General features: G+C 43.7%; 1 protein-coding gene across 1 annotated transcript; it reads left to right on the top strand.

Annotated features, from left to right (window-relative positions):
* Positions 1-1,325: 1,325 nt before the first annotated feature.
* On the top strand, positions 1,326-14,772 carry YME1L1 (YME1 like 1 ATPase). Its single transcript, XM_078860283.1, has 19 exons — positions 1,326-1,561; positions 4,400-4,543; positions 6,209-6,380; positions 7,195-7,296; positions 7,645-7,754; positions 7,906-8,053; positions 8,384-8,467; positions 8,749-8,837; positions 8,948-9,038; positions 10,018-10,170; positions 10,436-10,568; positions 10,746-10,808; positions 11,045-11,157; positions 11,284-11,439; positions 11,943-12,094; positions 12,400-12,526; positions 12,748-12,821; positions 12,983-13,069; positions 13,501-14,772. Exons 1-19 carry the CDS (start codon positions 1,532-1,534, stop codon positions 13,678-13,680), a joined length of 2,208 nt encoding a protein of 735 aa, XP_078716409.1. The 5' UTR covers positions 1,326-1,531; the 3' UTR covers positions 13,681-14,772.
* Positions 14,773-14,794: the final 22 nt, after the last annotated feature.

Here is a 14,794-nt window from a genome sequence, read left to right as displayed (position 1 = left end):
GTACTCATTTGAGGTGGAGTCGACGAGTTGTTACAATCGTTTGTTTTGAAATATCGGTAACCAAATGAAAATAAACTGGTAAAAACGTTTTCCGATTTGCCGCACACTTGTGTCGTGAAACCCGCCACCACCCGACAAAACCAAATTAGCACACCTGTAAACCCCTTATCAGTGCCTACCAATTCAGACCTTATTGGTCACCCCGTGCCTTTATAAATCTCGACGTTCATCCTACAAAGTCACATTACAAGGGAGAAACACAATCGAAGACACATTTTTTTTGCCCATGTTGAAACGGCTGTACGCCGTATGGACATGAAAATTCAATTTCCCTGGACAAGAATACGGGGTAAACTGCATGGGTTGACACTGAATTAGTAAGGGTTTGTCACGTAAAACAAAACATGCCAATTAGTTACCGTATTACTTCAGCACACAGTTGTTTTGGAGAGTAAACAGCATTTACAATTCGAGCACGACGTTTCGCCGGTGATTGCAACCAGCTTCATCAGGCGACAGCCAGAACTATGAACAAGTCCTCCCATGTCGGTGACGAAACCTCACTAAGAATTGGCGATTTAATCAATGGGAAAAGTTTCTTAAGTCTCGATTTAAAGCTTTCGTGACTGCAGGGATTCATAGTCTTGGTTCTTTTGGTAAAGTCACTTTACCGAAAGAACAAGTTTATTAAGTCCACGTCGCTGTCAAACTCGGCAGTATACATGAGTATTGTATCCACCACAGTACAGCAAGTGTAGGCACGTCTCGTCAGCGTGGAAGAGTTGACACAATGCCCCAATTGCTCACTGTAATAGGCCCTCCCGATAATAATATACGTAAACCATCATCGGTAGCGTCAACAATTACGGAGCAATTGTTAAGTGCTCGAAATGCACCTGTCGTTACGTGTTTTTACTAAGTATGTGCCACATAGAGAACCGTTCTAAATGTGTAGTGTACATCTCAAGCGGGAATTTCCGTTTGAGATAAAGAAACCCACATTTGACTTAAATAACAGAAATAATAATTTTTAAAAACCCTAAAATTGTTTCAATTTTTTTTAACACTTCAGAGAATTTGCAACAAGACCACCTGGAGAAGACTCCAGGCATGTGTTGACAATGATGGCGAACAAGTGGAGACTGACTTTTTGAATCTATTAGCATACATTGTCATCATGTTACAGTGTATTATCAGTTCTTTTCAATGAAAAAACGATAGCCCCATATAAGTGTTAACATTTTTTTTAAAGCACCCTGTAAAACGAATCGCGTTCTTCCTCAGTGCCTCTGCGCGACCCGTACGGAATGCGGTGACGTCACGCGCGTGACGCGTCTGGCTGAGGGTGGGTTGGAGGCCCAGGACGTGAACGAAGCGACTTTAAGGTCGCCAGCAGCCGCGCGGTTACCACTTAAACTGAAGATTATATAACAACAGCGACGACGACAACAACAATAAACAACAACGCCACAAGAGAGTGGTCTCGACGTCGACAAGCAGCCGCTTGCGAGAGAGCAGCCCGCAGCGAACCATGTTCTCGCTCGCCACGCTCCCGTCGCAGGTAAGAAGCGCTTCGGGTCGCAGTTCGCCCGCGGCCTGGAGGGTTCGCAACTTCACTCGGCCAAGCTACCAGGGCACCCTCCTCCCACCTCCCTCCTCAATCTCCCGGTGTTATCCCCGTCTCGATATCGCTACGGTTGTTGAGTTGTGTTTGTTAGTTGACCGTCGTGCGACTCGGCCTGCGTTGGTCGACGCTGCGTTATCTGCTAGTCGGCGTGAGCGCGGCCTTCCCCTTGTGAGTGACGCATTGTGGAGTTCGTGGTGAGGCCGTCGGACGCAGCTACAGGAGAGATGTCCTCCCTCCCACGCCGAGCAAACTCGTTGGCATAACCCTGTCAATCCTTACGGGTGACCCCGTATTTATTCTTGTACGGGGAAATTGAGTTTTCAGGTCCGTACGGTCAAAGAAATGCGTCTTGTTTTGTTTGTCTTTTTTTCCTTGTGATGGGGCTTTGTAGGATGAACGTTGAGGTTTATAAGAGCATTGGGTGACTAATAAGGTCTGAGTTGGTCTAATAATGTAGACACTGATAAGGGATTGACAGGTATGTTATACACTACACTGCTATACATTACACTACGATACGTTACACTACTATACATTACACTACTATACACCCCACTAAACATTTCACTGCTAAACACTACGTACTATACACTACAATACTATACCATACCTGTCAACCCATACGGTTTACCCCGTATTATTGTACAGGGAAATGTAGTTTTCAGGGCTATACGGCGTACAGCCGTTTCGATGCGGGCAACAACAAAACATATGTTTATATCTTGTGGTGGGACTTTGTAGGATGAAAGTTGAGATTCATAAGGGGCACGGGGTGACCAATACAGTCTGAATTGGTCTGTAATAAGGTAGGCACTGATAAGGGGTTGATCACGGGAGATCGGAATGTTATCGGAGTGGGCTCGGTCAAGCGATTGCGCCCCTTCAAAGAGAGATCGCACCTATTCAGAGACGATACATTCAAGAGGTGCCCTCTGGGTTCAGGGACCCATTTTAGAGTTGGCTCAAGAGGGTTAATGCAATTCCAATTTACAGTACTGTGCAGTGTTGGATTTTATAGCGTTCAGATGCCACCGCATCTCAAGTCGCCGTACAGAACGTTGGAACATGGGCACCCCAGGGATAAAGGAGGAGTCTTTATTTCATACGCCGAAGCAGAGGGTGGCGCGGGTGTGGGAGGAAGGAGGGGTATTGTGCCCGGACCTGTACGGGGGCACACAGTCGACAGCACAGATGGTTGGGAGAAGGGAGTTTCAGTTCGTGATAGGGAGGCCGACAGATCCAGGGGGCCAACCCGCATGGGCTTTCACCTTCAGGTGTGCAGGCGGATCATACCCACTTAATTATTAACCATGTGGCTCGGAGATAATTCCATTTCAGAGTCATTGAGTCGGCACTCCCAAAATCCAGGTTGAGTTTCGCATTTTTAGTCGCTCATGATGAAACTGGGTTCTCAAGTGTACGAATTGATAGTGTCGAGGTGGTGTTCCGCTTTTTCCCAGCATTATAATTGGAAATGTCATGATTGACAATGCTGATGGCGCAATTGTAATATACGTGGATGAGAAACGTCGACCATTCGTGAGTTCTGCTTTTATCTCCAACTTAGTAGAATGTAAGTTTTACATGTTAGTAGGCATGTGGGCTGGTGTGACGCTAGTTTATGTCAGCAGAGTTCCGTAATTTTTTGCAGCTGTTCCTGAAACGTCTTTAATGTCCACATTGTACCAGACACGCTTTGGTAATATATTGTTGTCCCGTTACACTTAAATGGACACCCTTTGGCCTGGATTTAGGGAACGTATTTGGAACTAAAACCCCACTCCCTACTTCCTGGTGATGCAGCTGTTATGAAACCAGTTGCATGAGTTCTAATTGCTTCCTCTGGGGCCTGGTTTATTATTAAGGGGTGAGGGATGATTGGGTGGATGCTATGGGGGTCACCTTCACCTTTAGCTTCCAACAAAAAAACTAACTAAGTGTTCTCTTTATTAATTTAAGCATGTGTTTGTGGTATTCCATGGTGTTTTTAAGGGGTTTTTTGCTTTTAAACTTTGCGCAAACACACCTGTGACTTAGCATTTGAGCTGCCTGGTTCATTTGTCCTTGTCTCTCATTCACCATGAGGAAATATATTATTTAAATGACACTTGGTTGTGTAATGGTTTGAGAAGGCTGTTTGTACCCATGTTGCATGTACGTTGCATCACTGCTTAAAAGTCAACACTTGGCTGATAGCATCGTTGTCTACTGCCTATGAATGCTGGCCAGAAATCTTAAATTATCTCACCAGGTTCATATTGCAGTATGCTAACCACTGCAATACCGCTCATCCCCATTTTGCTGATTAAAAAAATAAGTACGTTTACTTCAACACGTGTCCCACCTATCGTATGTTAACAACTTAATTTGGCCAAATAAAGAAATACATGTTTAGACACTGAGTTACGGAACAGACCAGATTCACACCTATAAAAATTGGTAATTGAGAGAATCTGCAATTTTTTGTCAACCATTAGGTACAATGCACATTTTCCAGGACATGGATTGGCTCTGTGTTTGAAATTAGAGCCTACATATAGACTTGACACAATTTTCTGTGTTTAGTCAACAGTACCAATTGTACTGGAATGGTTGACCAAAATTTGGACACAGCTCTGTGAGCTTAGTACAGAACCCACCACAACTCAAGCACAACTAGGTGAATATGGATTGTGACCCACCTCAACTCGGGAACAACTATAGAGCAAGGTACACAACTGAGAACATGGCACCCAACTGGCATTTGAAACTGTGCTGCTGTGTGTCGAGCAGGTGACAGTGCCACTGTCTCAACTGCTGAGTGCCTTGCACGCACTCAAGAGCGCCGCTAGCTCCGTGGGATCGGCGTCCGTGCAACGGCGGCATCAGGAGGCAACGGCCGACTTGGAACGTATTTCATCTGGATCTGATGACACGGTGCGTTCAACTGCATTGCTCCACATGCCACAATTAGTGGCATTTCCATCTCCATGCCACGAGCAGACATGGCCGCTGCAAAGACAGGGTTTTGAGACAGAACAGCATTGCTGTACCAAGTGCCAACCTTATTGGCTAGTAAGCCTTCGTTACCGGCGAGTCATCAATCTCAGGGATAACATCTGTCAATGAGCCTATAGTTGTCTTGTGTTTGTATGTGATTTCGTTTAGATATGTTAAACACAACAGTGACATGCTATTTACGGAACAAGGTCATCATCAGCCACTCTCGCCACACGTTAAAGGCCTCCCCACACTGACAGTATCCGTCATGGTTTTGCAATCCCATAATCCATGTCGCCCCTGCACATGAACACATCGCTCCATCTCTGAGGAATATTCTCTCCTTTGCCTGCCATTCTCTTATCCGTCTCATCCCTGTTAGAAAAGTGTCCTGCCCAAGGGAATAATAAAATAATATTAATATTAAACAAAACAAATTCTCACGACGTTTCGATTGCAACATAAGCAATCATCATCAGGTGTGATTGCTTGTGTTGCAGTCGAAACGTCGTGATAATTTATTTTTTATTGTTTTATATTACTTTTATTTTATTATTTCCCTTCTACGTGACTTTACCGAAAGAACCAAGAATATGAATCCCTGCAGTCACGAAAGCTTTAAATCAAGATTTGTCCTGCCCAAGTTCACCGAGTTCTCAAATTTGCATTTTTTTCTGTGATCCACGTGTTTAATGTTTTGTTTTTAATTCCCAACATGCATCTCTGCATGTTTCGTTGGTTTCTTTTCAGATTTTGTTAAATTTTGATTGTAATATGCTCCAATTGAAACTCTTCTTTAAGCACATTGGAAGGTTGATTTTCATTATACAATCTAAGTTTACCAAACCTGATCCCAGTCTGCCTTAAATAAAGAAACAACAACAATTCTTATTCTTTTTTTACAAGAAATGACTGAAGAACTGCAAAATTTTATATTTGTATGAGAAAAACACAATTCCTTTTCAAGTTTTCTAAACAAAAAATAAGTATTGAGATACTAATGGTAAACACACTGGAAATGCATAACTATGGCATTAAAGACTGCATCTATGTGTATATTTGTTACACTTGGGAGAGGGAAATCAATCAAATCTGATCATTATTTCATCAGGATATGTTTAAAAATCTGTTAAGACAAACACGTAAACTTAGTCTTATTTGCAAGGGTGATGTGAATTATATCATACTAGCTTTACTACCCGGCTTCGCCCGAGACTTGGATTCTTGTCTTGGATTAATACACGGCCTACGCGGAGGGTGGGGGGATACGTGACGTCAGCAGGCACACTGCATGACGCTGCCGCATGCGGGTGACATCACAGATGTGACGTCACCGCTCACTTGCCGTGCAAAATATATCCATTATTGCGCCCCCCCCACCAAAATACAAAAGTCAATTTTTATACTTTTTGTATTGTGTACAGTATGGAAGCTACCCACATGCCAAATTTCAAATTTGTTGCATGTTGGGAAGTATGCTAAACATTTCGAACAGACACACATTCACAAAGGTATCTTTTTATATATATAGAAGAAGAAGAAGAAAGATAAGTAGTACAAGGTGGTCTTGAGGAGAGGGTATCGTGTTGTGGTACGGTGCAGGCGGCGCTGGTCTTCAGAGAGCTGGGGCTGCCGGAGCTGACTGTCGGCCATGCAGAGGAACTCCTCGGCCGGCTTCTGCCTCCTCCACAGCCTCCGTCTGCACTCCCCTCGCTCAGCGCGCACTGGAAATCTTCTCACACCTCCTCGCAGACCTTCTTCCAAAACAAGCATGGTTAGTGAGAGCCGTGTCCGTGAATTAATCTTGGCACAAAGTGTACTTCAAGGCATGCACTCCTCAATGCTTTTTGCACTTTTTAGTTTTTTGGCTTTTATTCCATTTTAGTTGTCAATGTCCATGTTTCTGAGTGATAAAATAAAAACATGAAATGGAGACAATACGAAAGTTAAAGATCTCTTACTCTCTGTTAAGAAAAGTAAGCGGGCCTGGGCAGAACACATCCTTAAAAGAGATGGTGGCTGGTAGTTGAGATAGAATAGGAGTGGCAGCCAGAGTGTGTGTGGAGGAAAACAAACTTTGACAATGTCATCATGACATGTTAATGAGTAACAAATGTGTACTCTGAACAACTGACCACTCCGGGGTAGCTATCTCTGTGTCAACATCTGTGCTCTCACAAAAATGTAAGCAAAGTTGAAAGATATTCTGGAATTTACAATAATGTTTCAATGGAGTGTTGATGCAGTGGCTAGCACATTGTGCTTTGAACCCAGTGACCTGAGTATCCTAGCCTCAACTAATATCAGTGGCAGTGATATTTGAATTGGTCCAAAGTGCACCCCCTTCACAATCTCACTAAACAACGTGGTATAGTGTGGTCAACAACTCATGTTACTGAAGGTCCTGGGTAGGCCTTAATCTGGCAGTGAGGGTACGTACATTTGTTTAATGGTCTTTTTGCAATTACCCATAAACATTGTAGCCTTAAACAAAACTGTATTGCTCGGAGTGTTTGTCTTAAGATGAAGCTAATTATACTGATGTGTGTGTCTGAATGTGTCTTTTATTATGCATTGCATACGTGAAGGATTTCCTGCCAATCTACTGAGACGCAACTCGCCATACATGTCCTCCTACCTGCAGCCCTGCTCTGTGCCCACCGTTAGCTACACCCTGCAGTTGCTGCATGGTAAGCACTGAAAACGCATCTCTTCTCTTCTCCCATAATGTAAAACTCCACATTCCTGTGTTCCTGCGGATTACACAGTGGGTGGAGTGGTGGGGCAGTGGTTCGTGCACTGTGCTGTAAGCACAGCGACACAAGGTAATCTTCTGACTACGGTTAACATCACTGCCGAGTCTTATTTGAACATGACCTTAAGCTGCATTAACCAGTGTGTCGATGTACGATACAACTTCCCCCACAAACGACATGGTGGAGGGATGCCTTCATCCAGCAGTAGATTTAATAAGGGACTAAAATACTTAACAGGTGCATAGCGTATTGTGAAGGCTGAATATCACCGTGATGCTGCAGGGATGGATCAGCGGCGTGGGTTCAAGACCCTGCGCTTGCACGGGGTCCGTCGCAACACACTCCAGGACCGCGAAGAGAGAGGAGAGAACAGTGGACAAAATTTCGTCAAGGTATTTCTGATTTTCCATCACAGGCTTGAAAGCCCCTTCATAACCTGAAAAGTATACAGCTGTAATTTGTGGTTGCTTTTAAAGCAGTGTGTATGTGTGAGAGGCTATCGGTATTTACGAAATATGTCAACATATAACTCTGGATTTTTAGGGACTGCTAAGGGACAAGGTTGGAGAGGGAGAAGACCTGGATAAGATACTTAAACGGAAGCATATCCCTGAGGGTCACAAGGACGCCTTCAAGACTGGCTTTGCCGAGGGCTTCATGGCAGTGCAGACGTTCACACAGCGGGCCCAAGGCAAGTGTTTCCTGCGCTACACTTTTTCTCCCGGTCGGTTTGCCACCTGTCCTGTTTTTTTCACAATTATCCTCTATTTAAGGTAGCAGTTCTGGAAAATCTGTTAGTCTTCTTGGAACATTATTTTTGTGTAAATTACGTGTAGTTATCCCTTCTACTTCCCATCATGTGTCTCGGTTTTTTGCACCTCAGGTGGCAACAAAAGCTACAGCTCATTGTGTGTGTGTGTATATGCTTATAATACTTGTACAAGCTATTTATGGCACTAATCATTTCTTGCCAACGGTCATGTGAGTTTGTGTTGTAATGTTGTGTTTGGCTGCCGTACAGAATACCAGCGGAAAAGCCGGTTGTATCTGCTGGCGTTGATACTGATCGGCGTCTACCTCCTATACAAAAACCCATTCCTCTCTGGTAAATATGCAAGTTTTTTATGTTACAACATTGCATTTTTTTCAGATTTTAAAATAATCTAGACATCCTGCAATCAGATTCATCATCATGTATTGAAACATATTAAATGAAATGTAATTAGCTAGGTTATTTTGCTTCTTAACGTGTGTGCATGGAGTGTGTATGTATCTTTAAAGGTGTGTTTTATCGTGATTTTGCCTGATTCTGCGTTATTAGATTTGTTTTCATCGGTGATCATGCTGTGTCTATAAATACCGTCTTGTTGTTTTGTCCTTCAACAGCGGCAGTGCGATTCCGCACGTCGACAGGATTTGATGCTTCGGTGGACCCCATCACGATGAAGAACGTGACATTTGAGCACGTCAAGGGGGTATTTCTGATCTTCCTCTTTAAAAAGCATGCACCGCTGGTGGCAGCCTTTGTGAATTTGCTCGTCTGTGTTGCCCTAGCAATCCTAACGTTGCGCTGTTGCCCGTTCAGGCTGATGAAGCGAAGGAAGAGCTGCAGGACGTGGTGCAGTTTCTGAAGAACCCACAGAAGTTCACTGTGCTTGGTGGCAAGCTGCCAAAAGGTCACATTAATCATTCTAATTCTGCCGAATGTTCCGACATTCTGCATGGAAACACAATGTTGTAGCCAGGTCACCTATGTAATTATGGGGCACATATTTGTAAGAAATGTGTGTACTAAAAGACAAAAGCTAAAGGACACATAACTCTTGTAGATATGCACTTAGGTAAGAAATTCCAGGCTATCCAGCATGAGTTGAAGCCTCGTACGTGACAAAAAAATAGACTTTAAAGTTATTCGAACATCATGATGGTACTGTGTAGTGGTGGTCACGGCAACGTCAACTTAGTAATATGGAATGTCAACGCAGTGACATCACTTCAGTGCTGTCACGGGTGTGTCGGTAAGTGTAGGAAATTGTATAATGAATGTACTTACAAGATAAGATCTGTGAATATGTGTGTCTGTTCGAAATGTTTAGCATACTTCGCAACATGCAACAAACTTTAAATTTGGCATGTGGGTAGCTTACAACTGTACACAATGCAAAAAGTATAAAAATAGACTTTTGTATTTTGGGGGGGGGGTGCAATAATGGATATATTTTGCGCGGCAAGTGAGCGGTGACGTCACATCTGTGATGTCACCCGCATGCGGCAGCGTTACGCAGTGTGCCTGCTGACGTCACGCATCCCCCCCCCTACCCACCGCGTAGGCCGTGTATTAGTCCAAGACAAGAATCCAAGTTTCGGGCGAAGCCGGGTAGTAAAGCTAGTCTTGTATAAGCATTGCATAAAATGTCTGGAGTGAACATTTAAATTAGTGCGGTCTTCTGGATTCTCAGAATACCACAGAGTGCATACCAAGTTCACTGCACATATACCCGGGAAACTTTTCTTAGTCTGTGACAACTAGCAAATGTAAAAAAATCCTAGAAAGATGAAAGAGCACTGCCACAAACAGGCCTTTGTTGTGGCTGCTCTGTGCCTTGTCGGTAAGTTTGATGTTATGTTGCTCTCTTGTTATTGCTGTGTGTCCAGGCATCCTGTTGGTGGGCCCACCTGGCACAGGCAAGACCCTGATGGCACGTGCCGTGGCTGGGGAAGCTGATGTGCCCTTCTATTACGCCTCGGGCTCTGAGTTTGACGAGATGTTCGTGGGTGTGGGGGCCAGCCGCATTCGAAACCTATTTCGTAAGTGACCGTGACAAACAATTAATACTGGCCACTTTGACAACAAGGTATACATTTGGATACACTACAACCTTAAACTGTGGGCTCTGCTTGAGGCATTAATCTGTTGCACTGTATGTAATGTTGTCAAATGCAAGTTTGTGGATGTCAAAGTATAAATTACAATTTCTTCGTCATTTATTTGGCCTGTGCCAAGGTGACGGTTAATGATCTCATTGGTTTGTGCAGTGAGGAGTTTAATTGTAAATGGCTGTTTGTGGTGCAGGTGAAGCAAAGACAAACGCTCCGTGTGTCATCTTCATTGATGAACTGGACTCTGTTGGTGGCAAGAGAATTGAGTCTCCCATGCATCCGTACTCGCGACAGACCATCAACCAGCTTTTGGCAGAGATGGATGGGTGAGTTATACTGTTTGCAAGCACCAAAACACTGCAGCTATTACCAGACTACAGCTGATTTAATCTTACGTCTGTCTAATGAAGTATTCCGTTTAATAAGTAATGCTTGCACAGTGCCTGTTCATTTGCATTTGGACACTATATGCTGTGCACGTTTTAATTGATACTTTTTTTTAGGTTCAAGCCCAATGAAGGAGTGATTGTGATTGGAGCAACCAATTTCCCTGAAGCTTTGGATAAGTATGCTAACTTTGAGGTTTTTCAAGTATAAGAGTGGCAATAGCTTTTTAAGCTGTCCAGTGTATATTTTTATAATTACTGACATATTATGATACATTCATAATAACTATTAAAAAATCTGATTCAAGTAAATGACAGTGTGTTGATACATTGTTGTGAAATGCCTTCATCGTCAGTGCTTGTGGTCATGACTGCAATGTGCAACTTGTAGACTAGACGTGTGCGTGTGTGTGCAGTGCCTTAGTGCGGCCGGGCCGCTTTGACATGCAGGTGACGGTGCCGCGTCCTGACGTCAAGGGACGCACAGAGATCCTCAAGCTCTACCTCAGCAAGGTCAAGATGGAAAGTGGTAATTCTCGCACCTCTGCCTTTAACCAGCACACAATCTCCACCTCGCACGACACAAACCATTTGCCACAGCTTCACGAATCCCTTGGCAATGGTGGTAAAGTCGTTGTGCGCGCAACCCTCGCAGGTGTGGACCCGATGACAATCGCGCGTGGCACGGTGGGCTTTACGGGCGCCGAGCTGGAGAATCTGGTGAATCAGGCGGCGCTCAAAGCGGCCATGGATGGCAAGGACGTCGTTAGCATGGTGGAGCTGGAGTATGCCAAGGACAAGATCCTCATGGGTGGGTGTGGATGGAGGACATCATATATTATTTATATAGCGTCTCACACATGCACGGCAGGTCTGGAGACACTGAAATAGCATTGACGATGAGTAACAGAAAAATCCCAAACATATGATCACAACAAGCATGAATTACATGGAAGACATAACCTAAAGACATTTTATTCAAGGCAGTGGTGCACCATATGTTTAGCGATAAAAGTTTAACTTGTAGGCTTTCAAATTGTTTTTTAATTTACACCATTAATTGGGTAATTAATTCCATAGTTTAGCAAACGTCTTAAAATCTCTAATTGTGATTCTTTAATGAGGACTTGGAAGCAGCGAGGTAAGCCGTCTTTGTTGATCAAAGTATTTGTCCTGCCTTATGTATCAGCAACCTGCAGAGTACAGTCATGATGCAGCAAATGGTTACAGCTGGTACTGTATTGAGATGTGTGTGACACAGTGCAGCCCGGCAAAGTTTAAATACAAGTCTTGTACTGCTTCTGGCTGCTCCAGGTACGGAGCGTCGCAGCGCGGAGATTGACTTAAAGAACAAGACCATCACGGCATACCACGAAGGTGGTCATGCGCTCGTGGCCTTCTACACCAAAGATGCCATGCCCATCAACAAGGCCACCATCATGCCCCGCGGGCCCACACTGGGACACGTGAGTACTGCCCAGCTGAAGTAGGGGAAATGGAAACATCAGTCCGCTAGTGGCTGTGGCATGTGCAGCTATTAAGTTTGTTTGATTTCTATATCTAGTCATACCGGGAAGTACCATTGAGATGAATGTGGCTTATTTGTGAAAAAAATACTCGTTATTGATGCTTTATGTCCGTGACTTTTTTTTATTAGCTCAGTAACAGCACACCTTCATCGACATCCCTGCACAAGTTTTAAGGTGGCATTGTGGGAGCGTGATGGCAGAAGCCTGCAAACGTTTACCTTTGCCTGTCTACTCGGGTGCAGGTCTCCTTGCTGCCAGAGGATGACCGGTGGAGCGAAACCAAGGCCCAGCTGCTGGCCCAGATGGACGTGAGCATGGGCGGCCGTGTGGCGGAGGAGATCATCTTTGGGCTCGACAACATTACCACGGGTAAAACATGCATTGCCTGCCATTGCAGCACATTATTGACATGGATGTAGGTTATTAACAGTAATATTGTCAACCAGCTCTGTGAAGATTTCAGATTATGTATCGTAATTGTTTATCATAATTGCTCATAGGTTATTGTTGTGGTTTAATATTTGTGAGGGGTTGATACATTTGTGTGGTTGTGGAATGTCTGATTAATACATTACTTGTTTTTTTTTCAGGTGCATCAAGTGATTTTGAAACTGCCACCAAAATAGCAAGTCTGATGGTGACCAGATTTGGCATGAGTGAAAAGGTAAGTGAAGGTTCCACTGTGATGCATAACATTTATGAAAAGTGTGCTTTAACAGCATAGCTAAGCTTATGACTGCCATGCACATTATTATTGTGAACTATACGTTTAACTTCAAGGACTAAGTTGCTGTTTTCTGTGCTGTACTTTGTTGTGTGATGCAGCTTGGAGTGATGATTTACAAAGATCAGGAGAAGCTCAGCCCAGAAACCCAGTCTGCTATCGAGACCGAAGTCCGGGCAATGCTCCAGGTAAATACCCCAGCTAAAATTGATGCCAATTTCCTTGTGTGTATTGCTGTATGAATGAATAGTTTGACATTTGGTGATATTAATATTTTCAAATTTAGACTATGTGGAATTTAATGGTGGTTTGCTTTCAATAATATATCAAGTCATTATCATAAGGCCACCTATTGACTACCCAGTGGATTTTGGAATTTCACAAATCTACGTGATCTACTGTTTTGCTTTCGTATGTTTTGTCTGGCTTTATCAATGTATGGGTATACCTAATTGAACAAATAAAATAAAGTTTTTCCATTAATTGTAGCAATTTAGCAAATGTTTTGCACACCTTTGGGCCTCTTCCATTTGGGGCATGCGAGTTGATACTCCCACCCTTCCTGGCATTGATCAGTTGTGCGACTGGTGTTCCTCCTACAATCGCACGGTTTCCACAGGACTCGTACGAGCGTGCACGGAGCATCCTGAAGGCGCACTCACGGGAGCACAAGCTGCTCGCCGAGGCGCTGCTCAAGTACGAGACGCTGGACGCACGGGAGATCCGCTCGGTGTTGGAGGGCAAATGCCTGGAGGAGAGACAAGTAGCTCTGGCAAAGCCCATCAGCCAGGCGCTGTAACGCCAGTGTGACATTGAACGTGCACTGTTTTCGTACACTTTGCCCTGAACTTGAATGGAGAAAAAAATCGGGTTCTGTTTGGGAAAGTGATGAGAATCTGTCCTGTTAATTTGTAACAAAGTCCCTGAAAGACCCAGCTACTGCAAAGTGAAAATAACTTGTCAACGCAGGCCCGTGTCATCCATGTTTCAAGTACAGCTGATGAGAAAGTGTAATGAGCAAACAGCTCAATTTGTGACTTTTTGCTGATCAGAAGCCTGATTATTTTGGCATCTGGAAATGTTAAACTTTTTTTTTTATTTGTAAAGGAGCCAGTATGAACCCAAGTACAATGAGTGCAAGAGACCTTAGTCAAACCCGCCATACCATGTAACCATGTAAGCATGTAGCATGTGATGGCAGTGTAGTCTGATTGTGTTCTGGGTAAAGGTCCTGTTATTTGTTTCAATCACAATATGCTGCTGAACATTTGGTTTTAAATATAGTTAAATGGGTCGGTGCATAATCCGATTCATCCAGATAGGCTTTGATGTTTCACTCCTAACTATAGCCCGTTGCTTCTACAAGTCTTGATTGCAGGTTACAATAACTTGCAGTTTCTTGACCAGGATGAACCATGTCTTTTAAGGAGGCAGGATAATTGTAGCCATTTCGGTCAAAGTCAGTAACAGCAATAAATGAGCAGCAAGTGGTATGATAACCAGTCGTCCATAGGGGAGTGCAGGGCCCTGAGCAATTCATACTATGTGTTGCGCCCCCCACCCTAACCATTTACTTCAAACTAAACCGTAAGTATTACATCTGACATCTGGGCCCTCCAAAAAACGGGGCCTGGGGTGGTCACCCAATTATGCTGTATCTTAGGGACATCTCTGATAACTTGCATTCAGCATTTAAACAATGCACATTCTTTAAAAAGGTAAGTTTAGTCCAGTTTAGGACGTAAAATTCAGATTATTTAAACATGTTTAAATTTGTATGTGTGTGCTGAAATTCAGTCGAGACAACCAAAGCCCACGTCTTTATTTATTGAAATTGTTTCCCCTAAATACAGTGTCCAATATACTGTACAACAAACATTGCTTGCAAAAGAACGGCGCTTCGGACCATTATC

The sequence above is a fragment of the Lampetra fluviatilis genome, chromosome 10 (assembly GCF_964198595.1).
Source record: "Lampetra fluviatilis chromosome 10, kcLamFluv1.1, whole genome shotgun sequence".
Taxonomy (NCBI): Eukaryota; Metazoa; Chordata; class Hyperoartia; order Petromyzontiformes; family Petromyzontidae; genus Lampetra; species Lampetra fluviatilis.
This window is presented reverse-complemented; position numbering and strand designations above follow the sequence as displayed.

Excerpts from the sequence above, each read along its gene's own strand:
- YME1L1 (XM_078860283.1), top strand. The coding sequence starts at position 1,532 with ATGTTCTCGCTCGCCACGCTCCCGTCGCAG. Across the intron at positions 8,054-8,383 it reads GTTCACACAGCGGGCCCAAG|AATACCAGCGGAAAAGCCGG; the intron begins GCAAGTGTTTCC and ends GCTGCCGTACAG. Across the intron at positions 10,171-10,435 it reads CCGCATTCGAAACCTATTTC|GTGAAGCAAAGACAAACGCT; the intron begins GTAAGTGACCGT and ends TTTGTGGTGCAG.